This window comes from Phoenix dactylifera, chromosome 2 (assembly GCF_009389715.1).
Source record: "Phoenix dactylifera cultivar Barhee BC4 chromosome 2, palm_55x_up_171113_PBpolish2nd_filt_p, whole genome shotgun sequence".
Taxonomy (NCBI): Eukaryota; Viridiplantae; Streptophyta; class Magnoliopsida; order Arecales; family Arecaceae; genus Phoenix; species Phoenix dactylifera.
The window spans coordinates 22,179,687-22,203,530 of NC_052393.1; the positions used below are offsets into that span (position 1 = coordinate 22,179,687).

Genomic DNA, 23,844 nt, shown 5'->3' on the forward strand with positions numbered 1-23,844 from the left:
CCCATCAAGGTTTCACCAACAATCTTGTTTTATCATATTAGATCTTCATCGGAATTTTTATTGAGCATTATATCCGATATAGTAAATATTTGTTAACCTAATATCAAGAGAAATCGAAGTTTCTGGCCTTAGTATAGTCCGAAGTACTTTACTTCAGTGCTAGCTAAAGTACCATTTCAGCCTAATCTAGCAATAGAAAATGCCATGTGTCTCGTTAGAGACTTTTAAAAGACGGTTAATGCATATCGAGAACATGGCTATGATTTTCAGCAAGTTGTTGTTGCCTAATAATTATTGTATATCCATCTTTTATATAGAGAGAATCGAGGGATCCTTAAATAGGTCATTTTCTTGGTCCTACTCTCTCTCTCTTATACTATTTTTTGTGGAATTCGACTGACTTATTGTCGGATGATTCACTGCTGGAAAATCTCTGAAAATTTTGATTTCATGTTGGATTTCTTTCGTGGATTTCAGTAGGCATTTCACTTTGGATCAAAGCTGACGTCACCTTCAACTCAGGTGTGAGCTGACCTCAGCAGACTTTTGGATTCTAGCGGCAACAATACCTATTATGTAGTTGTTATTTGCCTAGCCTAGAATGATGGGAAGAGAACGGCCAACCTCCAATAATTTGGAATTTTAAAAAAAGGAAAGTGCAAATATCAGGTAAAACTGTCATGTATGATGTTACTTGTAATATCAGAAAAGAGTTCGAAACTAGTACAACGGATGTTATTTTAAGCCATATGAGAAGGGATTTAGGTGGAACTTGTCTTGAAGCATCCGTGAAGAAATGGCACGCGGAAGTTCCCAAGAGAAAATGGATGGGACACGAGGCGGCTCCGCAGTCCCAATCCTCAGCCGACCCCTTACCCCGGTAACTTCCCCGCAGGTGAGATATCACCACCGATATAGGCTGCAAGGGCTCGTTTGGTCCACGATAAGTTTTTTTTTTTTTACTAAAAATATAATTTTTGAAAAGTAAATTTTTAAGAACTAAATATCTAAAAAAAATATTTTTGGCATGTTTGGTTAATCATAAAAAAGTGATAAATTTATAAAATGCTTATATTTGGTTAACCATCCACTTTCTTAGGAAAGTTATGTATAATTCCTATTATGCTCTTAATAAAAATTAGGTCTTTAATGCTTTTTTAATGTTGAAGGGTATTTTTGAAAAAAAATAAAAATGGAGTGATTTTCGCCTCATGAAAAAGTAACTTTTCTATATTTTTCATTGAAAATGTGGAAATCATATTCACATGGGAATACAACTTTTCCATCACTCTCTTTTGAAAACTCCAACCAAACAAGAGATATCCCATTACTTACAATTTCCCCCCTTTTTCCCTGGCTTCCTGCGAACCAAACGAACCCTAAAAGCCTTAGATCGTAAGTTGGGCGGGGACCACCCTCTACTTCAGAGTATTTGGTTCATGGTCTGAAACAAAATGGCATTTCAGACCAAGCATATTTTTATAAAAGCTAATGTGCTGCAGACTGAATGATCGCGTATGTGCCCAATCACTCTCGCGGCACATTGTGAATCTGAAAATTGAATTGTTTAGAACATTTCGTGATGTGTTGTTTTCTGATTTTATTAGGTGTGTCCGTACTCGTATAGTCTGACTCATCTGCTTAAGTAAAAAAAAAACCTTGACCGTCCACATGGCCGGCGCCAAGGTTATACTCGAACTGGAAACTTTTTCTCTCTCTCAACTATAGGCATCACTTCGTTGAATAAATAGTAAAATTTGATTATATCGATCAATCTCCTTGAAATATTTCCTATGCCCAGCTAATACATTTATAGAATCATGCAAGTGAAATTTAATTTCACAAGAGCTATACGAAGCAAAAGATGGTGGCCGTGGTAGGTCCGAGGATCTTACGCAGGAGAGCAAACTCTTCTTAGGCGATGAAGTATAGCATTTTTTCAAGTCACCTTCTCCATTCTTCTTTCCAACCGGGGAGGCTTGTCTCAAGTCGGGAACTCGTTTTTTCAATTATGAAGTATGGCTAAGTGATCCTATTTATATTGGATCTTTTTTAGTTTGCAGGATGAATAAATTAAAATATTTTTGGTTATTTGCTAGTGACCTTTACGTTTTCCCTTGTTATAATTATTTTCAAGAAGAAGAGGTCCCTCGACAGGAGGGGTCATTGGTTTATGGTCATTATTTTTAAATTAAAATATTTTAGAATATGCAAAACTAATAATAGTAGTAATTATTAATAATAGTTATTAGCAATTTCAGTAAATGTTCATTGTAACAATATAATAATATTTTCAAAATTTTAGCTTAAGAGTACATAAATGACAAGAAGTAGCTCAAAATTACTCAACCCACTATCTCCAAAGTGTAGATAAAAATTTTAAATGATATTACGATTTGACCTTCATCATAAATTGTCGATAGATGATACAATGACCCGCATACAAGATATAAAGAGGTCCTTCATCTTAACCTTTCTTGAGTACTCTTTGATCATTAATTAATAACTTATTATTATTTAAATTTTACTTAGGAGGAGAGGCCCAAATAAACAAGGAATAATCTATAAGAGGCATTTGGTATGGATGATCATTTTAAGATCAAAAATAATAAAGATGGAGGTGACGAGATTACTATATATAGCTGCACCATGGTAATTTCATGCGGCAATGATTCAAAATCATCCTCACTTCTCAAATTACTGCCCAATACAGTAATGAAAAATCCATCCTTGAAGTTCAGCATTCAAGATCACCAAGAGTAATAAACTAATAATCTTGTGCTAAAATTTGGAGATAAAAATACTCCTCAATAAAAAAATTTGATATATCAATATACCTATAATATCGATATTACATATATTATATTATAATATATTATTAATCATATCATATTATATTCAATTATATTTTTAAATTATAATAAAAAATATATTATGATACTTTATATTTATCTTATAAGATTATTTAATATATTACTTCTATTTGTCTTATTTTCTAAGTATTAAAATAACAATATATTATAAGTATAAATAAAAATATTAATTTTATAAGAATAATGAATATATTGTTTAGTATTAAGAATTTATATGATTAATAAATATATTTTATGGAATAGATTAAGAATAGTTTTAGTATTATATGATCAATTTAATTTTAAATTTTTATAGAATACTAAATAGATTATTCATAAATATCTAAAAAAATTTAATTATTAAAATATAGCATATCAGATTTTATCTTAAACCACCCAAGATAAGATTATCCTCAAATAAGAATCATCAATGTTCTAATATTATACGCCGGCGATCCCACTTGGCTCACCAAACGCCACCATAAGGAGAGCAACGCCCGCAGCTCCTCAGAGATAGAGATTGAGAGGAAAAGCCAATCCAAGCAGAGGACGAACCCCACTATCGCTACCTTCTCTCCTCTCCAAATCCTTCTCTTTTTTGCGCCTTCTCTGATGGATACTCCACTCCTACGCGGAATTCAACCACACTGGCTCTGAATCCCCTGCTCTCGCCAATTAGAAGGATAAAAGGGGAGAGAAGGGAAGGAGGAGTGGTTTAGAAGAAGGGAAGGGTGAAGAAGAGAAGGACAAGAAAAGGGAGATGGGCATCCCTAGCGACGATGTGGTGGTCATCCGGCAGCCGGAAAGCGCCGGCGAGCCCAGCGTGATCACCGTCAGCTGCCCCGATAAGACCGGCCTTGGCTGCGACCTCTGCCGTGTGATCCTCTTCTTCGGATTAAGCATTGTGAGAGGAGGTGAGCCCTAAGTCCCCCCAATTTCATGTACTTCTCTTCCTCTTTTTTCCACTAAAAAATGATTTGTACGAGGTTTGTGGATTCAGTTTTGAGGATGGTTCCTCTTTTTCTGCTGAAGATTGAGTTTTGCTGGTTGTTGTTTATGGAACTTCGATGCAACTTTCTCTTTTTCTGCTAAAAATTGAACTTTTTCGAGGATCGTGTGTATAACTTTGATGCGAATTCCTCTTTTGCTACTAAAGATTGGAGTTTTGAAAGGATTTGTGTGGAAATTTATGGTGGGTTTTGCGTTGTTGTAGATGTGAGCACGGATGGGAAGTGGTGTTTTATAGTGCTTTGGGTGGTGGGGAGAGGGGAGGGGGCGACGAGGTGGGGGCTCCTGAAGAAGAGGCTACTGGGGGTGTGCCCGGCGGTGCTGTCAGCGTCAGGCCTGTACAATAGCTGCTACAGGCAGCAGGAGATGGTGGCGGCACAGCAGCAGGCGCAGTTGTTTCTCCTAAAGTTCTCGTGCTACGATCGGATGGGCCTCTTGCATGGTGGGTGCTTAATTTCTTGCCCTTCTTCTTGTTTTCTAAGTTCTGAATATTTCTAAGGATGGAGGCTTTATTCTTATTTCTTGTTAAACCTGAATTTGCTGCTGCTCTTCTCTCTTCCTAAGTTCCTTTCCTTTCCTTCAATGTTCTACTTTTGATAGTTAAAAGATTTTAGGTTTTTCTTTTGGAGAGTTCGGAATCTATGTTTTCCTTTTCAGTTGATGGTGATTCTGTGTAATGATTGCAGATTCTTTCTGTGGAGGTCTTGTTAGCAATAAATTTTGGGGAGATCAAGTGAAGATTCATATTCTTGATTTTTGGATATGTTGCTTCTTCTACCTTTTGATCTAGATTCTCTTTCTATAATTCTTAGAATTTAAGCTACGTTTGCAGTGCTTTGTTTTACTGGATTTAAAAGTCTTTTTTGCAGTGCTTCTAATTTTTCAAGTTTAGTGTGGGTATGTGTCTATATATGTAAGTGTATGTGTGTAGTTAAGGAAGCAGCTGGGTGTTAATTTGAGAATTCAGGATGTATAATTTAAAAGTTTTGTGGGAGAAAATTAGAGTTTATAATGCTTGTGAGGCTGTGCAGATGTGACCCAGGTACTTTGTGAGCTGGAGCTCACTATAAGGAGGGTGAAGGTGTCGACCACCCCAGATGGGAGAGTTATGGACCTCTTCTTTATCACGGACACCAGGTGCCATATAATGCCTTCTCTCTCTCTCTGTTGTCAAACTTTTACATCTCTCTCATTGGAAACAATCTTCTGTTCTCATATTTTAAATTGCTAATCATATATCCAAAAAGGTTTAGTGCTTTAATAGAAACTTTAGTCTTTGAAAGTCTTCACAAATGTACGGAAAGTCTTCCAACTTTTAGTGACATGTAGCTTATCTTTCCTTTCCCCATTGTTTTATGTAATTGTTGTTAATAACATTCAGTTTGTAATCAGCTATAAGACTTCCTATGTTTCTGTTCATGTAGATTGCTTGGAGTCTTGGTGTTGCTTGTTTTAGATGAAGGTCTTCTTTTAAGGTGTATTTACCTCTTCTATCTTATCTTTCGATCACATTTTTCACTATTGGTTTCAGGGAACTTCTTCATACGAGAGGGAGAAAGGAAGAGACGTATGATCAATTAAGAGCTGTTTTAGGGGACTTCATGACAAATTGTGATATTGAACTGGCTGGTGCAGAGATTGCCTCATATATGCAAGCTTCACCTTTTCTTCCCCCTGCAATCACAGAAGAAATGCTTCACTTGGAGCTTCCTGAAGAATCACCTAAGGAATCTCCTTTCCCATCTAATAATCCTTCTGTCATAATGGACAACTCCCTTAGCCCTGGTCATACACTTATTCAGATCCTTTGCGGTGACCACAAGGGCCTGCTATATGACATAATGAGGACTCTTAAAGATTATAACATCCAGGTAACAATGTCAAATTACATTTTATAAAGCATCTTTCTATTAGACTTATGGTTTGTTTTTCACCATTTTCATGTTTGATATAATCATAATTTATCTGCACTGTGCTTCTGTATGCTCATTCTTAAGTTTTTGGTGAACTAATTAGATGCATTTAGCATTACCAAATAGAGCTGTTTATCATCTGATGATGTTTTTCAAATTCATTCGATCATGATAAAGAGAACTTCTAGTTGTGGTGATGCACTGTTAAATAGCCATGTCATTGTTTATAGGGAGGCAAACTGTGCTGCCGACTGGGTTGTCTCCTTTGCTGCACATCACTCAAGGGGCTTCATCTGGGTGAACCACGTGTTTGCGCCAGCTCCTCTATGTAGTCATTTGTTTTCTGATTTTGTTGGCCGCATTCACACTCGTCGGGTGTGAACCGCCGATGTACTAAAAAAAAAAAATCCATGTCATAAGACTACCATCTTATTGCTGTATTTCTGCCAGCTTGCATATGTAGGGGGAGAAACCTTTCATCTAATGAAGTCTTGCATCCTTTCTATGTATGCATATAAACTGAAATACTCGTATCCAATGCATGCCAGATATCCTATGGGCGGTGCTATGCAGCCCAAAATGGAAGCTGCGAGATTGACTTGTTTGTGATGCAAATGGATGGGAAGAAGATTGTGGACACAAACAAGCGGAAGGCATTATGTTCGCGCTTGAGAATGGAGTTGTTCAGCCCACTCAGAGTAACTGTGGTGAGCCGTGGGCCTGATACAGAGCTCCTAGTTGCAAATCCTGTTGAATTATCCGGCAAGGGCCGCCCTCTTGTTTTTCACGACATCACCCTTGCCCTCAAAATGCTCCGCATACGCATCTTTTTGGTATGTTTTTTTCCTACTTGCATCTTTATTGACTGATGCAAACTCATCTTGCCATTCTCTTTCTTTCTTTGATGTTGAAGCTTTTGCCTTCTATTCCTGCAAACTGGAGTATAAACCCTTGAAATCTTCCTCTTATTTTTTTGTTTTTCCCTTTTCAAAATGATTGGTTTTCTGATAAAATTCAGGCTAAAATGCGATTTTTGATTTTCAGGCTGAGATTGGGAGGCATGTTGTTGGTGATAGGGAGTGGGAAGTCTACAGAATCCTCCTTGGTGATGATTATGAACTGTCTGCATCGAAGACTAAGATTGTAGATGGGGTGACTAAGATGTTAATGGGTTGGGAATGATGGGCATCAACTCTCATTTTCTTCCAAGCTCTGACAAATTGCTAAATCTCAGCAGGCTCTGTAGATGGGGTGATTTAGATGTTAATTAGCTGAGGAATGATGGGCATCAAGACTCATTTGCTTCCAAGCTTTTAGAATTGCTAAAACCCTGCAGGCGAAGGAGCTTTTTTTTTTTTTTAAAAAAAACTTATTTTTGTACAGCATATCTCATGTATTTTTTGAGAAAATCGAAGTGTGAGATAGCCTTTTTATATACTTTTTCTTATATATAATAATTCACAAATACTTAGGGGTCGCTGCAGATGAAAGGAGAAGATATAGGAGACAAAATTATTGCTGATATAACTTTGTAAAATAGTAGTAGAAAAGATTATATTTGTTCAGTATCAACTTAGAGCTTATTGTAACAAATTTCGAATGTGTGCATATGTCAAATTCAACAATACATTTTGTACTGTTTTGAAATAGTTGTGCATATGAAAGAGTTTCTGGAGAGCATATTTATTGAAGATAATTTTAAATTTTTTGAAATATCATTTCAAATCTGGCCATTGCTTCCACCTTGCAAGCATGCCAGGAAATGTAGTTTCTCACCTACAGAATCTTGCCATCCCTTCGGCTTGGCAAGCATGCTAGAGACATCATATTACATTGAGGAGTGTCTCACAATTTTTATGTGAAATAAAAATTATTATGTTTTCATCTATCAAAATGTGCATTTTCTGCTCTCAATGAATTCAGGCTCATGAGGTTTTGTGCCAAAATACGACCATCTTGGATGCTTAAATGGAAATTTAACATAAAGAATTAGAGAGAATGCCATCGTCGAGTTCGTCGATGAAGATCTTAGGGAGAATGCCATGCCATCTGATGCCTAAGCAACTACCTTGTTGTGATCTCCATTTCTTTTGTGAATTTTCTTGGGCTCCTTTATTGATTTTGGGTGCATCTGTTTTGAATTAGACTTTTCTCTAAAAGTCTTTGTGATGGATTATTGGTTATCATTGTTATAAATTTTCTGATTTTTTTTGCGTTCTTTTGTTCTTTACTCCTCTAAGAGAGATTTTGTTTTTAACAAGAAATGTACTATAAATTGATGATATTCTGATAATCATTAATCACCACTAATCGATTTCTTGGATCTTGGCTTGTACAACTAAATTTCATATGACCTAAAATCCTTTAAAAGTGATTTTTTAAAATGGGACAAGAAGGGCAAGTGAATCAAACATTCTTGTTAACCTAATTGCTTCAACATCAAATGATTTAAATCCTACAAAACATAGTAGATTATACAAGAAAATTACAAAGAAATAACAATATGTTTAATTTAAATATTATAAGCATAATGGGGAGAAACAATCAGTCAAAGAATAAAACTACACGGACCACAACTCAGGGCAATTTTTTTTAGAATAAAACGTATTGGAACTTTGGCAGCTACACTTCAAATTACACTTTTTTTTTTTTTTACTAAAAGAAAGAGAAAGAGGAGAGGAAGGGATAAGCCCACCCCCGCGTAGCAGCCCCGACCACTGGGCTCCCATTCCGCAAGGAGAATGTTCGATGCGGGTAGACCGAGTCGTGTGTTGGGCACCCCGACCTATTTTACTCATACCCTCCCCACCCGTGGGCCGGCTCGATTACCTGACCCGACCCTCCGTGTGAGTACGTCACACCTGGCACCACCCAGGCTACCAGCCGACTAGTAGCGCTTCCAGACCCCGTGTCCAGGCGTGGGGCATCCGGTCCCCGAATTTAATCGACGCCCGCGCGTTTCGAACCTGAAACCACTTGGTTGGAAGCAAACGCCCCGTTCCAACTGGGCTACCACCTTGATAGCAAATTACACTTTTAGATAGTTGAAAAGAAATGGTATCTATGAGAACGTCTCATGCTGTAATCCCAAAGTCCAATTTATACACCTGTGTCGTTTGGTGTCACCCCCTAAAATCGTACATCAACTGGAAAGGAACAGTTATCCAATCACAATCGTGCATTTAGCTTGACGGTCGAGGTTAGGAAGAGCTCCACGCTACCTATGGATAGGGACTGATGAAACCCATTCAACCACAGCCGTTGCATCCGTCGTCCGCAACCGGACTTGATGACTGCACGAATCTCAGAAATTTCAACCGCATCTATTCTGGAATTCGCACAGCACTTTGGTTGCTTCTACTCTTGGAAATTAAATAATAATAATAATAATTAATCATATAAAACAATTCAGTTCTTGGTAAAAATATATTGTAATTACCGCCAGACCAGCAGCTCCCAGTCCGAAATTGGCTACCGTGGAAACCGCCTCTACTTCCGCCGCCTTCCACGCCGCGCCCACCCCTGCCGTCAGATCACGCGGCATAGCACAACGATAGAAGCAAAAAAAAACAAAAAAATCTCCATCAACGTGGATAAGCGATGAACCCCGACCGTCCGTTAGCTTTCGGCATACCGGTGGAGACGCCGCAGCTAAGAAGGCAGGCCTTCTCCAAGGGGATGCCGGGGTCCACCTTGGTGAGGTGGGCCACATCCACCATGGTGTACTGACTGAAGCGGGACACGAAGGGCGTGTTTGGTTCACGAGGTTGGAATTTTTAAAGGTGGAAGTCAAAAAAAATATATATATATATTTTTATAAAAATATAATTTTTATGTTTTATGAAAATTTTTTTTCAAAAAAAATATAAAAAAATTATTTTTTCGTGATCCGAAAATCGAAATATTTTTATTTTTTCCTAAAAAGACTTTTCAAATATATTAAGGGTATAATAAGAATTACACATAATTTTTCCAAAAAAATGGATGGTCAACCAAACATAAGCATTTTGGAAATCTGTCACTTTCCATGGCCAACCAAACATGCTAATAGTCCTTTCTCAAACATTCTCTTTTCAGGAATTTGATTTTCAGAAATCATATTTCTATAAGAAAAAATACTTCTCGGAAACCAAACGAGCCCGAAATAGAAGTTGTGCACCAGCTCCTTTTTGGAGTCTGTGAATCTGGGGGTCCCATCCCTCGGCATCTCGGGGATGAGGTTGAACGGCAGCTTGGAGCACAGATTGCTCCGCTCCGACCCGCAGTCCACGCAGTCCTTACAGTGTGCTAGGAAAGTCGGGACCTCCAATTGCTTCAATCAGCTTGCTTTTTGCAACCATGTTTAGCATTCTATATAAGACATCCGTTATTGTATCATCCCTTCTTTGCCTGGACCCAATTGATGGGTTGACCATTAAGAAGGGGGGCAATCTTGGTAGTCTGAAGAATTAAGGCAATCCAACTTGCTGCACCACTTGAAACCGAAACCCCTTGCTCTTAAGAATAGAGATGAGAAAATCCCAATCAATATTGTCAAAAGCTTTTCTGAAATCTACTTTGTAGAGAAGTCCTTGCTGTTTAAATCTTTTGCAGGCCGCTATGATCTCCACCCCATAAGTATAGGAGTCTTCAATTTGACGCCCTTTATAAATGCCGATTGAGAAATGAGGTTATTTATGAACTTTGAGAGCCTCAGGGCAAGAGTTTTGGTAAAGATTTTAACAGCCCGGCCCATTGATCAAACTTATGGGTCTATAATCTTTTACCGTTATGCTTTCAAGTTTTTTGGGGATCAAGAACATGAAGGCATAATTCAGCTTACCAACATTTACAGCTTTGGCATAGACGTTGATGAATAGTTTGCAGGTGTCCGTTTTTAGAACCTCCTAGTAAGTGCTAATAGTATGGGTTTGGGAACCCTTCGGAGCTTGGAGCTTACTCTTTGAAAAGATTGAAAACTGCCTTTACTTAGCACCACTATGGGAGCGGCGGACCTAGTCTCCCTAACTTATCACCAGTATGGGCTTGGGCTAAGGGATGGCAAAAGAGAGAGCCTGGAAAGTAACGTAGGATTGCAATAGCTGGCGGGTGACGATCTAAGTAGATATACCAGATTACCTTAACTGATAGCCAGCTACAGAAAATCTTATAATTTGCTCAAACTTTTTGATTAAGCCAAATAAGTGTCGCTCTATCATATATCCTTGGTGGATGTCTTAGTTATGCTACTTGTGCAACCTAAATCAACTAGCTAGTGCCCATTTAATTAATCTTAAAATACAAGTTCCCTAGTAAAAATAAATTAAGCACAGATTTTCTGCGGCGCACAGGCCACACCGTAGAATACTGTGTAGCTCTTGATGGCTGCTATTAGAAGACGGATGGCTATAAAACAAGATGGCTACACGATGCTCATTGTTTGATGACTGTCCATGTTTGCTCAGCACTTTACAGTACAGCACCTACTTACTTCAAAAGATTCCGATTGAATATCCATGCATACAAACACATAAAGTTTAAGCTCATCTATCGCCACATATATTTATGACAGACAATAAAAGGCTGAGACACAGAACCAAATTCTCCTTGTTAAGCCGCTGCGCATGGCGGGTTCGGATTGTATCTTTTGCACAAAAGGATAATTGATATTCTTTCATGACGTCAATAATCGGATCAAATATTGTACAACACTCAAAGCTTTCCGACCATCCATGCGGTTATTGCGTAATCTAACAGTTGATGTCGAGGAAGAAGGTGAATCATTCTTTCACGCGAAAGAAACGGTCTGAACCGGAAAATGGCATGCCCAAGGTCGATCTCATCAATCATCACCACCCTTGTGGCCATCTGCTGCGGTCTCCGCCGGGCAGCCAGCTACTCTTCTTCTTATCACACCCCGACACCTTCTCCTCCCTCCTCCTCCTCCTCCTCCACCACCTCAACATCGACAAGATCCTGCCTCGCCTCGCCTCACTGCCACCTTTCCTTTCATTCCTGGCCGACGTTGCATGCCTCTTGCAGGACCTCGAATCGGCTCTCGCCGGAAACCTAGTCTCATCATCGTCGTCGTGACTGAGGACCGACACAGCGTTGAACCTAAGGTAACTGGTCTCCAAGGACTCCCTAGGGATGTTCTTCGAGAGGAGAGGCGACGCGCCGCCCCAGTTATTGGTCCCGGATATCGGGTGCTGGGGTGTTCGGAATTCGACAACCTCGCGCTCTCTCCCCATTACTGTCACCCTCTGGGGTGTGCTGAATTCCGTCATGTCTCTTGCTCCTCTCCATATCATGGCTGATCTCCGGGGAGGTTCATAGTCCACTATATTCCTGGTTGGTGACATCTGCGGAGTGTTGAAGCTAAAATTGTCCCTGTTGCACCTGGCCAACCGTGATCTTTGGACCGTGCCCATCCCTGTGATCATTGTCTCCCTCTCTCCGGTCACTGGCCTCGGCATGCCTATGGGATGTAGGATGGTATCTCTGTAGACTGTAGGAGAATATGAAATGGAATTCACAGTTCTGGCCATAAGAGTTCTTTTAGAAACAATGTTATGCTCTTCTTTAACATGGATCCTAAATATATATGTTTGCAAGAAGATGAGCTGCACAGAGGAAGTAAATTACATCCCACTCATAAAATGACCATGGCGTCCCTACTGCATGCGATGTCTTTGATTTTGTCCCCATGGTCCTCTGGTCATCAAAGCAGGTGAGGCCACAAAGCAAGGTATATTAGTAATTTTACAACGCGGACTTCGTTCTTGTTTGCAGAATAGTACTCCATTTCCATGGCTCCGGTAGTATCGGCCGAGGACGACCCTCTTGTCGAACATATAAGTTTTAAAATTGATAAGATTTTAGACATTTTGGAAGCCTTTGTCAGTCGATGATTCCTACTCAGCTAGGGTTGCAATTTACACCTGTGCAGAAGATTAGACATAGCTTAATACGCCATTTTGTTTAAGCCTTCCGTATTTCTTACAAAAAAGAGTCCTTTCTATGTAATAAAAAAAAAGGTAATCTGTTGCCTGAATGAAGGCAATTCTATTTATCTGTGGAAGTAGGATCAAGAATGTGGAGTACATGTGCAAGGAATCTCTTTTGGAAGAGTCCGGTCATCAAGAAAAAGATAAAGACTATTGAGTTCAACAACACATATTTTTTTTATTCTTTTCAGCTTGAGCTGGTCTCTTGACCTCTTTGTTTTTACGCTTAAGATGTTGGTAATAAGATTCTTTTTCTAAAGCACGTACGGTATGAGGTTTCAAGTCTAACATGCCACCCATTATAAAAAGGCATGCTGCTCCTGGGTTCTAGGAAGGACCATATATACACACTTAAGCTATTTTCGGTTTTGGAACGCATCAGATAAAGATGACACCAAGATCAAGACCCTCCCATTATGCATAATAAAATACAACAATACTGAAATTATTTGGTTCCGTGTTGTATGTATGTATGTATGCATGCATGCATGTGCTTGTATGAAGGAGAACGAATATTTTTTACAAAAAAATTAATAGGAATAATATTTTTATCAATTTCATTTTTGAGTCTCAAAGTTTGTTGCTTATTTCAAGCAAGCTCAAATAGAAACTTAGATTTCAATTTTCAGCTGTAAACCTAAAAATATACTCTATGTCAACACTCTAGGCTGTAAAATTATTTTAGGATCTATTTTACAATTTCTAAAACATTATGAATGGCACAACCAAACGTTGTTTGAGATGGTACCATCCCTTGCCACTTTAAGCCAGGGGAACGGATTCAAGGTAACAAGCCAAGGTAAAAAGCCACGAAATCAAGGTACAAAACCTCTCGGTTCAGGAGAATCCCAGCTTTAGTACAAACAGATAGAGTTCCACTGGAATCCAATGCGACGAGTTAATGGAAGGCATTCCCTGATGTGCACTATAGGTAGTATTCTCCCATGAGTACTGACGGACGATCTCATTTGCAGCCAAATCATCCTTTCCATCAACTTGTAGGTATAGATCAAAATGATCACATGCACCTCCTGCAACCTCTCACTTGCACACCATCAGTAGGTAGCGAATCTAGTGATCAACCAGTGACACCATATGGTGGCACAAAGCAGGGTGGATTCAGATACTCTCATAATGAAACGGTGCATATTAAAATGAGAGGGGAGGCTAGAGGTTTCCACTAGCATTTGAATAAAGTGCAAGAACGGTTGCATGCATTCTAACATGCCTCTTGTCATTATCTAGGTTCAAAGGAAATAAAAAAAATAACAAGGATTTAAATATCAGGAAAGTTTTAAATATTTTAGCTAGCCATCCATATATACCTTGAAAGTCCAGTAGCTTCTAGTGATCAGAGGTAGGAATCTCTACAGTGGATTTGGCACCAAAGCTTAAAATGGTTAAGTAATGATGTGAGGACCCATGCAGGCGCGTGTTTAGTCCCACATTGATTATTTACCGAGGAGATCTTGGGTACTTATATAGGATCAAGAAACTCAAATATAACTTCTGGCTAGCCATTTTGGATAGCTCCTACGTTGTTACAAATAGTATCAGAGCGAACTTAGCCCAAAGTCTATGTCGACACTGCAGCATGCGGTAATGGAGGCTGACCACGGGCCTATCGTAGTGTATGTGATTAGATTTGAATGGATTTGAATCTTTAGCATGACGAGGACGTCATGACTTAAACATGGGAAGTATGTGAGGATCCTTACGGACGTATGTTTAGTCCCACATCAGCTATTCGCCGAAGAGATCTTTAGTACTTATACATGATTAAAAAATTCAAATAATAACTTCTAGCTAGCTATTTTGGATGAGGTCCTAAGTTGTACAACCGATCCCATCTAGTCTTAGTCCAGAAGTTACTGGCCATTTTTACATCGTTAAAAGGACTTGATCTGAACGTATCGGGTGAAGTTTTATGGGGCAGAAGAGGATGAAATATAAACACTGCAAATGCCAGTCCCAAGCATGGATAAAAGAAGATCAGGGTTCAGTATGACAGCCAGACAAAACATAAACAAATTCGGAACTTCTTTTTTCAAAAAAAGAAAGATTGGTCACTCGTCCAATCACTTTCGTTCAGGTAATGAAAGTATAGCAGATAGAAGTACAGAAGAAAGGGAAAATGAAAGCAGGAATAACAGGGTACTAAAAGTCACTAACAGAACTTCAAAAGATTAAAGAGAGGAAGAAGCTTCCTCCTGATGCACGAGAAATGATGCACGAGTTGTTTTTATAACGCCAGTTTAACTCTCTGTAAAGGTTATACATTATTGAGCTACCCTTGGGCTGGACCATACTAGAGTAAAGCAGATGCACCAAAACCCATCTTTTCCATGACTAGTCCAGTATGAATATAACAATATACACATCACTTCCAAGTCCCATTCACATACCATCGAATTAATTAGTCAAGTTGGATGTTAGGACATGAATCATTGTCTTAATCAATTGATTACTATTATTAAGGGAGTCATTAAAAAAGATATTATGAGATAATAGCTATTTCATCGTGTCATCTTCTAGCAAGAAAAGTGGTGAGCCTAACATGTGAAATGTTTAATAATGGGGTTTAAGAGTGCGAAGAAAGAGTTTGAACTCAGGATCTCTACTCTGATACCATGTTAAAATTACAATTTGTCTCAAAAGCTTAAATTGATTGAATAAGATAGATTTATTTATATATTTTCTTATATAAGCATCTACAAATATAATCTTTGGTGGGCAAATATATCTACCCGTTGTATTAAAGGTAAAACTTGGTCTCATCATTAAGCTGAAACCAGGCCTCTGTTGATTAGTGGAAATAAACAGAAGGGATTTTGATTAGAGGATCATTAGTTTACACATGAACAAGTAAAATTATGCTACCCATTATAAAAAAGCATGCTGCTTCTCGGTTCTAGGAAGGACCGGATATACACATAGGCTATTTTGGAACTCAAGAGATAAAGATGACACCAAGATCAAGACCTTCCCATTATGCATAATAAAATACAACAATACTGAAATTATTTGGTTCCGTGTTGTATGCATGCATGCATGCATGCGCTTGTATGAAGGAGAATGAATATTTTTTACAAGAATAATTAATAGGAATAATATTTTTATCAATTTCATTTTTGAGTCTCAAAGTTTGTTGCTTATTTCAGGCAAGCTCAAATAGAAACTTGGATTTCAATTTTCAGTAAACCTAAAAACATACTCTATGCCAACACTCTGGGTTGTAAAATTATTTTAGGATCTATTTTACAATTTCTAAAACATTATGAATGGCACACCAAACGTTGTTTTAGATGGTACAATCCCTTGCCACTTTAAGCAAGGGGAACAGATTCAAGTAACAAGCCAAGGTAAAAAGCCACGAAGTCAAGGTACAAAACCTCTCGGTTCAGGAGAATCCCAGCTTTAGTACAAACAGAGTTCCACTAGAATCCAATGTGACGAGTTAATGGAAGGCATTCCCTGATGTGCACTGTAGGTACTATTCTCCCATGAGTACTGATGATCTCATTTGTAGCCAAATCATCCTTTCCATCAACTTGTAGATATAGATCAGAATGAGCACATGCACCTCCTGCAGCCTTTCACTTGCACACCATCGGTAGGTAGCGAAGCTAGTGATCAACCAGTGACAGTATATAGTGGCACAAAGCAGGGTGGATTCAGATACTCTCATAATGAAATGGTCCTTATTAAAATGAGAGGGGAAGCTAGAGGTTTCCACTAGCATTTGAATAAAGTACAAGAACGGTTGCATGCATTCTAACATGGCTCTTGTCATTATCTAGGTTCAGAGGAAATAAAAAAATAATAAGGATTTTAATATCAGGAAAGTTTTAAGTATTTTAGCTAGATCCATCCATACAACCATGAAAGTCCAGAAGCTTCTAGTGATCAGAGGTAGGAATCTCTGTAGTGGATTTGGCACCAAAGCTTAAAAAGGTCAAGCACTGATGTGAGGACCATGCAGGTTTAGTTCCACATTGTTTATTTGCCGAGAAGATCTTGGGTACTTATATAAGATCAAAAAATTCAAATATAACTTCCGGCTAGCCATTTTGGGTAAGGTTCTGAGTTGGTACTGTTGCTGGTGGTCCAAACCGAGAACGATTGGCACAGCGGTGTGAACGGGGTTCCCTTGGAGTTGGGTTGATTGCGCTCCACCTTCCACCGGGAAACCTGCGGGCAAGCCTCGCACCGCCACTGGGGTAGTGGGGGCCCTCCGACGATCAAGTCAGAGGAGATTGAAGGAGAAGGAGAGATAGTAGTAGCGGATAAGAGAATACTCTGGAAAACCTTTGCTTACCCCCCCTTCTCCCCCCCCAGCCGCATATATACCAGGCTGGGGGGTCTTTCTGGGGGGCTGGTCATCGTGTGGCACGATGGAGTTGCCACTGGCATGGCCGTTACAGGGCGTCGTGGGGCAGCGCTGGGTACGGCCATGACAGGGCGTAGTGGGGCTCCGCTTTGTACGGCTGTTGCAGGGGATCGTGGAGCAGCGCCGGATGCGACCGTTGCAGGGAGTAGTGGAGCAGGGGGCCGCGGTGTGCCTCAGGGGAACAGCCTGTCGTTGTCGGGAGATTGCCGATCGAGGTCGGATGACTGGATCAAGGGGCAGCCGACTCGGGGTCGGGCTGCGGAGCCGAAGATATCCGACTCGGGGTCGGATTGCTGGATCAAGGGGCAGCCGACTCGGGGTCGGGCTGCGGAGCCGAAGATATCCGACTCGGGGTCGGATTGCTGGATCAAGGGGCAGCCGACTCGGGGTCGGGCTGCGGAGCCGAAGATATCCGACTCGGGGTCGGATTGCTGGATCAAGGGACTGCCGTAGTCTTCCTGGGCGCGCGTGCCGGTCACGTGGGGCATGGTGGCTAAATTCTCCCGTAACAGTAGCCCCCCACTTCCGAGCCTGGAACCAGGAGGGGGACGGGTGAAGGGAATGATGCTTCGAGATTGCCGCCATCCCTCGGAAAGGCGCGCGCGCTTCGAGCTCCCCGCCTCCTTTATGGCGTATAGCGGTTGTCGCTGATCTGGCAGTCTGCGGATTTCGGCGGACATCCTTCCTTAATGGCGTCGATTCGCCTTTGGGGCGCGAGCGATCCTTCGGCAGCCAGGCGTCCTCTGGCGTCACCGAGGCGTCACCCGCCTTTCCGCCTATTTAACCGGGGGCCCTCCCCCGTCCGCTTTTCTCTTCGCAGGCATCTTCGAGTTTCTCCCTTGCGCTGCTGTCGTTGCCGTCGGACTGTTCGCTCGCTCCTCCTTTGACGCTCTCGGAGCCGTTCTTCCTCTTTTTAACTTTTGGTAGCGTCTCGCCGACTCCTAACTCTTGAAGTTTTTCCGGCGCTAGGCCAGGCATCCGAGGGTTAGGCCTCAGGAAATTCTTCCGGCACTAGGCCAGGCATCCGAGGGTTAGGCCTCAGGAAATTCTTCCGGCGCTAGGCCAGGCATCCGAGGGTTAGGCCTCAGGAAATTCTTCCGGCGCTAGGCCAGGCATCCGAGGGTTAGGCCTCAGGAAATTCTTCCGGCGCTAGGCCAGGCATCCGAGGGTTAGGCCTCAGGAAATTCTTCCGGCGCTAGGCCAGGCATCCGAGGGTTAGGCCTCAGAAAATTCTTCCGGCGCTAGGCCAGGCATCCGAGGGTTAGGCCTCAGGAAATTCCGCTCGTTGGTCGGCCAAGGCTGGCGCAAGCCGAGGCGACCGGTCGGGGCTTCAGGCTAGTCGGCTCCCGGGATGATCATCGGGTTAGCCTGGCATCCGAGGGCCGAGCCTCGGAAAATTCCGCTCGTTGGTCGGCCAAGGCTGGCGCAAGCCGAGGCGACCGGTCGGGGCTTCAGGCTAGTCTGCTCCCGGGATGATCATTGGGTTAGCCTGGCATCCGAGGGCCGAGCCTCGGGAAATTCCGCTCGTTGGTCGGCCAAGGCTGGCGCAAGCCGAGGCGACCGGTCGGGGCTTCAGGCTAGTCTGCTCCCGGGATGATCATCGGGTTAGCCTGGCATCCGAGGGCCGAGCCTCGAGAAATTCCGCTCGTTGGTCGGCCAAGGCTGGCGCAAGCCGAGGCGACCGGTCGGGGCTTCAGGCTAGTCTGCTCCCGGGATGATCATCGGGTTAGCCTGGCATCCGAGGGCCGAGCCTCGGAAAATTTCGCTCGTTGGTCAGCCAAGGCTGGCGCAAGCCGAGGCGACCGGTCGGGGCTTCAGGCTAGTCTGCTCCCGGGATGATCATCGGGTTAGCCTGGCATCCGAGGGCCGAGCCTCGGAAAATTCCGCTCGTTGGTCGGCCAAGGCTGGCGCAAGCCGAGGCAACCGGTCGGGGCTTCAGGCTAGTCTGCTCCCGGGATGATCATCGGGTTAGCCTGGCATCCGAGGGCCGAGCCTCGGGAAATTCCGCTCGTTGGCCACGCGCCTGTCGCTTGCCGCTCGACGGGATTTCTCCGTGGCCAGCTACGATCGTGTTTCTCCTCCTCTCCAAGCGTCGCCTGGGGAACACTGGAAGGGCATTAAATGCTAATTGAAGCGTTACCTGGGAAATCGGATCGCCAGTTGCTGCTTGCAAGGAGTGTCAGTTAAGCGGCCGCGATACGCGCGCTCTTCGAGGCGGATGCGGCCTGGGCGCGAGCGGAGATATGTGGGCCGCGGGATACACGCTGCCCTGAGTGTCCTGCATGAAGAATGCAATTAAGGAGAACGACTCTTAGGAGATCGTGGGAGGATACGCCTCGAGAGCCGGAACGGCTCCGGATTCGGTGCGCCCGCCTTTATTGGAGCCACCCGCATCGGAACGACCGGGGGGCCTCAGTTTGGCTATAAATATAAGTGCAGGCGCGGTGGAGCCTGCCAAGCCGGAGCTATTCAGGTTGCCATGGTTCGTGGACCTCCTCTCCGGCGTGTGGCTGGGAAACCCCCGCCGGAGGAACGGGAGGCGCGCCCCTCGCGACTTCCGCCAACTAGCCGTTTCATCTGGGATCAACAGGGAGGTTCTCCCCGGCGGAACTCCGCTCTAGGCGTTTCATCCGGGATCACATCCCCCCTCCTTTCAGCCCCGCCTCCCGATTGAGCTCTGCGCCAGACGCTTCATCCGGGTTCGCGCCTCCTCGCGCTCTTTTCCCTTGTGTTCCTTCCCTCCCCTTCTCCTGGGGAGGACCGGAATATCCCTTGGAGGTGGCGTTCCTCTGGAGGCAGCGGGAACTCCTCCTTCGTCCACTTCTTCTTCGTCCGCGCCGGCTCTTCGTCTTTTGCGTGAGGCGTCGATGGCGCCTCCGGGGAGAAGCACCCACGCCCGGTGGGATTGCAGCTGCTTCGGATGGAGGGTTCGGGATCCCAGATCTTCAGCTCCACGGAGTCTCCACCTCTTCCTTGTTTTTTTTACTCCCCAATTCCCCTCTGGGAATTCTTTGTAATCACACGAACACACCGTTGTAACCAGGAATCATTGAAACGAAAAGAATTGTACATTTTTCGAACTGTCTTCCTGGCTTTGTCGTTCTACTGGTAATACACCCGCAGGTTAGCGGAATTCCAGCTCCTCGGAATTTCTTGACCATCTAGGGCCTCCAACTGGTAGGAGCCAGGTCGGTTTGCCCAGCGAACCCTATACGGGCCTTTCCAATTTGGCGCCAGCTTCCCACCTTCCGCGGGTTGAGATGCTTTGGCTCGCCTTAGCACCAGATCTCCGATTCTGAAAAGTTTCGGTCGGACCTTGGAGTTATAATATCGGGCCACCCTCCGCTGATACATCGCCATCCGAACCTGCGCCATTTCTCTTGCTTCTTCCAAGAGGTCCAGGTTTCCTCGGAGTTGCTCCGAATTGGCCTCGGGTCGGTGCGCGGCCACCCGGGGCGAGGGGAGTCCGAGCTCCACGGGAACAACCGCTTCCGTGCCATAGGTTAGGCTGAAAGGCGTCTCCCCGGTAGGGGTCCGATGCGTGGTTCGATACGCCCAAAGGACATTCTCGAGTTCTTCAACCCAAGCTTGCCCCGTCCGACCGATTCGCGCCTTAATTCCTTGGAGGATTGTCCGATTTGTGACCTCGGCCTCACCGTTGGTTTGGGAATGCGACACAGATGTGAACCGATGCTCGATCCCGAACTCCTCGCAGAAGTCACGGAAATGCTTGTTGTCGAACTGTCGACCATTATCCGAGATGAGGACCCGAGGTACCCCAAATCGGACAATGATGTTTTTCTTCACGAACTTCCGGACTTGCGCCTCCGTGATAGTGGCCAGCGGCTCTGCCTTCACCCACTTGGTGAAGTAGTCGATTGCAATAATCAAAAATTTCCGCTGAGCTGAAGCGACGGGGAACGGTCCGAGGATATCCATTCCCCACTGTGCGAAGGGCCAGGGCGCGGTGATTGGTGCCAAGGGGACAGAAGGGACTCTCTGGACGTTGGCGTGGCGCTGGCAGGCGTCGCATTTCCGTACGTGATCCTTCGAGTCCTCCAACAAGGTAGGCCAATAATAGCCTTGCCTCATGATCTTGTGCGCTAAGGACCTAGCCCCCAAGTGCGATCCGCAGACGCCCTCATGGACTTCGCCGAGGACGTAGGCCGCCTCCGAGGGGCGGAGGCACCTTAAGAGGGGGGCGGTGAACGAGGTCCGGTACAGCCTCCCTTCATAGAGTACGTAGTGGGCGGACTTCTTGACAAGTCGCCGAGCTTGATCTTCGTCTTCAGGGAGGATCCCTTCGGCGAGGTAGGCGACGAGCGGGTCCATCCAAGACGGCTCCGGATCAATCGCCATCACCGCTCCAGCCTCGCCGATGCTCGGGGCATCCAGGGTCTCCAGGTAGATTGCCCTCGACAAGTTGTGCGCCTCTGTGCCCACCAAGCGGGACAACCTGTCGGCCCTGGCATTTTCGCTTCTGGGGACCTGCTGGATGTCGACACTGCCGAGGTTGGGAATGAGTGCTTGCACCTTCCGGACGTAGTTCTGCATGGTCGGGCTCCGGGCCTCGAACTCCCCACGAACCTGCCCGACCACTAGCTGGGAGTCGGTGAAGACCTTCAAACGCCGAATGCCGAGCTCCCTGGTGAGTTTGAGTCCCGTGACTAGGGCCTCGTACTCCGCCTCGTTGTTGGTCACTGGAAATCCAAACCTCAAGGCATACTCGGCTATCACTCCATCAGGACTGGTAAGGACCAGCCCGGCCCCTCCACCCTCGGGGTTGGACGACCCATCGATGTGAAGCGTCCAAATCGGGAGGTCGAGGCTGGGTGTGTCCGGCAGTTTAGGTTCCGCCTCCTGCACCGTGCACTCAGCGAGGAAGTCCGCGAGCACCTGGGCCTTGATGGCGGGTCGAGGCTGGTAGCGGATGTCGAACTCACCGAGTTCTACTGCCCACTTCACCAGTCGTCCCGCATTCTCGGGGTTGCTGAGGATCTGCCGTAGCGGTTGATCGGTTAAGAGGGTGACCGAATGAGCCTGGAAGTAGGGGCGAAGCCTCCTGGTCGCGGTCAGCAGCGCGAAGGCGATCTTTTCAGCCTTCGTGTACCGCGTCTCGGCATCCCGTAGGACCCGGCTGATGTAGTACACAAGCTTCTGGAGCTTTGCCTCTTTCCGAACCAGCACCGCACTGACCGCGGTTGGGGAGACCGCCAGATAGAGGTAGAGCATCTCCCCTTCTTGCGGCTTGGACAGTAGGGGAGGAGACGCCAGGTATTCCTTGAGCTGGTCGAATGCTGCTTGACATTCGGCCGTCCAGAGGAAGTCTTTCGGGCGTTTTAACACCTTGAAGAATGGTTGGCAGCGTTCGGCCGATTTTGCCACAAATCGTCCGAGCGCGGCGACCCTTCCAGCGAGCTCCTGAACCTCCTTTACTTTGGTCGGAGGGGACATACCTTGGATGGCCTTGATTTTGTCTGGGTTGGCTTCGATACCCCGCTGGTTGACAATGAAACCGAGGAACCTTCCGGCCGAAGCGCCGAAGGCGCACTTCGCTGGGTTCAGCTTCATGCGAAACTTCCGCAAGGTGGTGAAAGTCTCCTCCAAATCCGCGATGTGCTGGTCTGCATGGTGGCTCTTCACCAGCATATCGTCCACGTACACCTCCATGTTCCGGCCGATTTGCTCTTTGAAGATTTTGTTGACGAGGCGCTGGTAAGTGGCGCCAGCATTCTTCAGACCGAAGGGCATTACCTTGTAGCAGTACAGCCCCCGGTCTGTTATAAAGGCAGTTTTCTCCTCGTCCTGTGGGGCCATCATTATCTGGTTGTAACCGGAGAAGGCGTCCATGAAAGACAGCAGCTGATATCCGGAAGTCGCGTCGACCAGTTGGTCTATTCGCGGAAGCGGAAAGCTATCCTTAGGGCACGCCTTGTTCAGGTCGGTATAGTCGATGCACATCCTCCACTTCCCGCTCGCCTTCCGGACAAGTACAACATTTGCCAGCCGCTCGGGGTAGCTTACCTCCCTTATGAATCCTGCCTCCAAGAGCTTGTCTACCTCCTGGTCGACCACCCGGATCCGATCCGGGGCACAGTGTCTCTTCCTCTGCTTTATTGGTCGGTGGGTCGGGTCGACGTTGAGGGCGTGAGAAATGACCTCCAAGTCGATCCCAGGTACATCGGCCGCCGACCAGGCAAATACATCGGCATTGGCTCGGAGGAATTCCACCAACCGGGCCCGAGCCCCCGGGTCGAGATTGGCGCCGACCCGGACCGCCCGGTCGGGGCGGCCTTCCTCAAGGGGGACTTCAACCACACCCTCGGCCGGCTCCCCGTGCCGCAAGGCCACCTCGTCTCTGGCATCAAGGGACTCGACGCTTAGGGCTTCCACGGGCTTCTTCCCTTTGAGAGTCGCTAGGAAACATTGCCGTGCGGTCGGTTGGTCACCTCGGACCTCTCCGATCCCAGCCGTCGTGGGGAACCGCATGAGCAAGTGGTACGTAGAGACCACCGCACGAAAGGCGTTCAGTCCGGGTCGTCCGAGGATAGCGTTGTAGGCCGAGGGAACACGGACGACCAAGAACCCGAGTCGCACCGTGGCTTCTGCGGGTGCAACGCCCGCAGTCACAGGCAGCTCGACGACTCCTTCGGCCGGGACAGCGTTACCAGTGAATCCGATGAGGGGGGTGGATG

General features: G+C 44.9%; 1 protein-coding gene across 1 annotated transcript; it reads left to right on the top strand.

Moving 5' to 3' along the window:
• Nucleotides 1-3,294: 3,294 nt before the first annotated feature.
• On the top strand, nucleotides 3,295-7,398 carry LOC103717002 (ACT domain-containing protein ACR10). Its single transcript, XM_008805228.3, has 6 exons — nucleotides 3,295-3,766; nucleotides 4,066-4,302; nucleotides 4,892-4,997; nucleotides 5,392-5,731; nucleotides 6,322-6,606; nucleotides 6,818-7,398. The coding sequence occupies exons 1-6, from the start codon at nucleotides 3,613-3,615 to the stop codon at nucleotides 6,953-6,955; spliced, it is 1,260 nt and encodes a 419-aa protein (XP_008803450.2). The 5' UTR covers nucleotides 3,295-3,612; the 3' UTR covers nucleotides 6,956-7,398.
• Nucleotides 7,399-23,844: the final 16,446 nt, after the last annotated feature.

What these genes read in the sequence shown, in the direction of transcription:
- LOC103717002 (XM_008805228.3), top strand. Translation starts at nt 3,613, where the DNA reads ATGGGCATCCCTAGCGACGATGTGGTGGTCATCCGGCAGCCGGAAAGC. An exon ending in TTCTTTATCACGGACACCAG is followed by an intron (nt 4,998 to 5,391) that starts GTGCCATATAAT and finishes TATTGGTTTCAG; the next exon opens with GGAACTTCTTCATACGAGAG. An exon ending in TCCGCATACGCATCTTTTTG is followed by an intron (nt 6,607 to 6,817) that starts GTATGTTTTTTT and finishes TTTGATTTTCAG; the next exon opens with GCTGAGATTGGGAGGCATGT.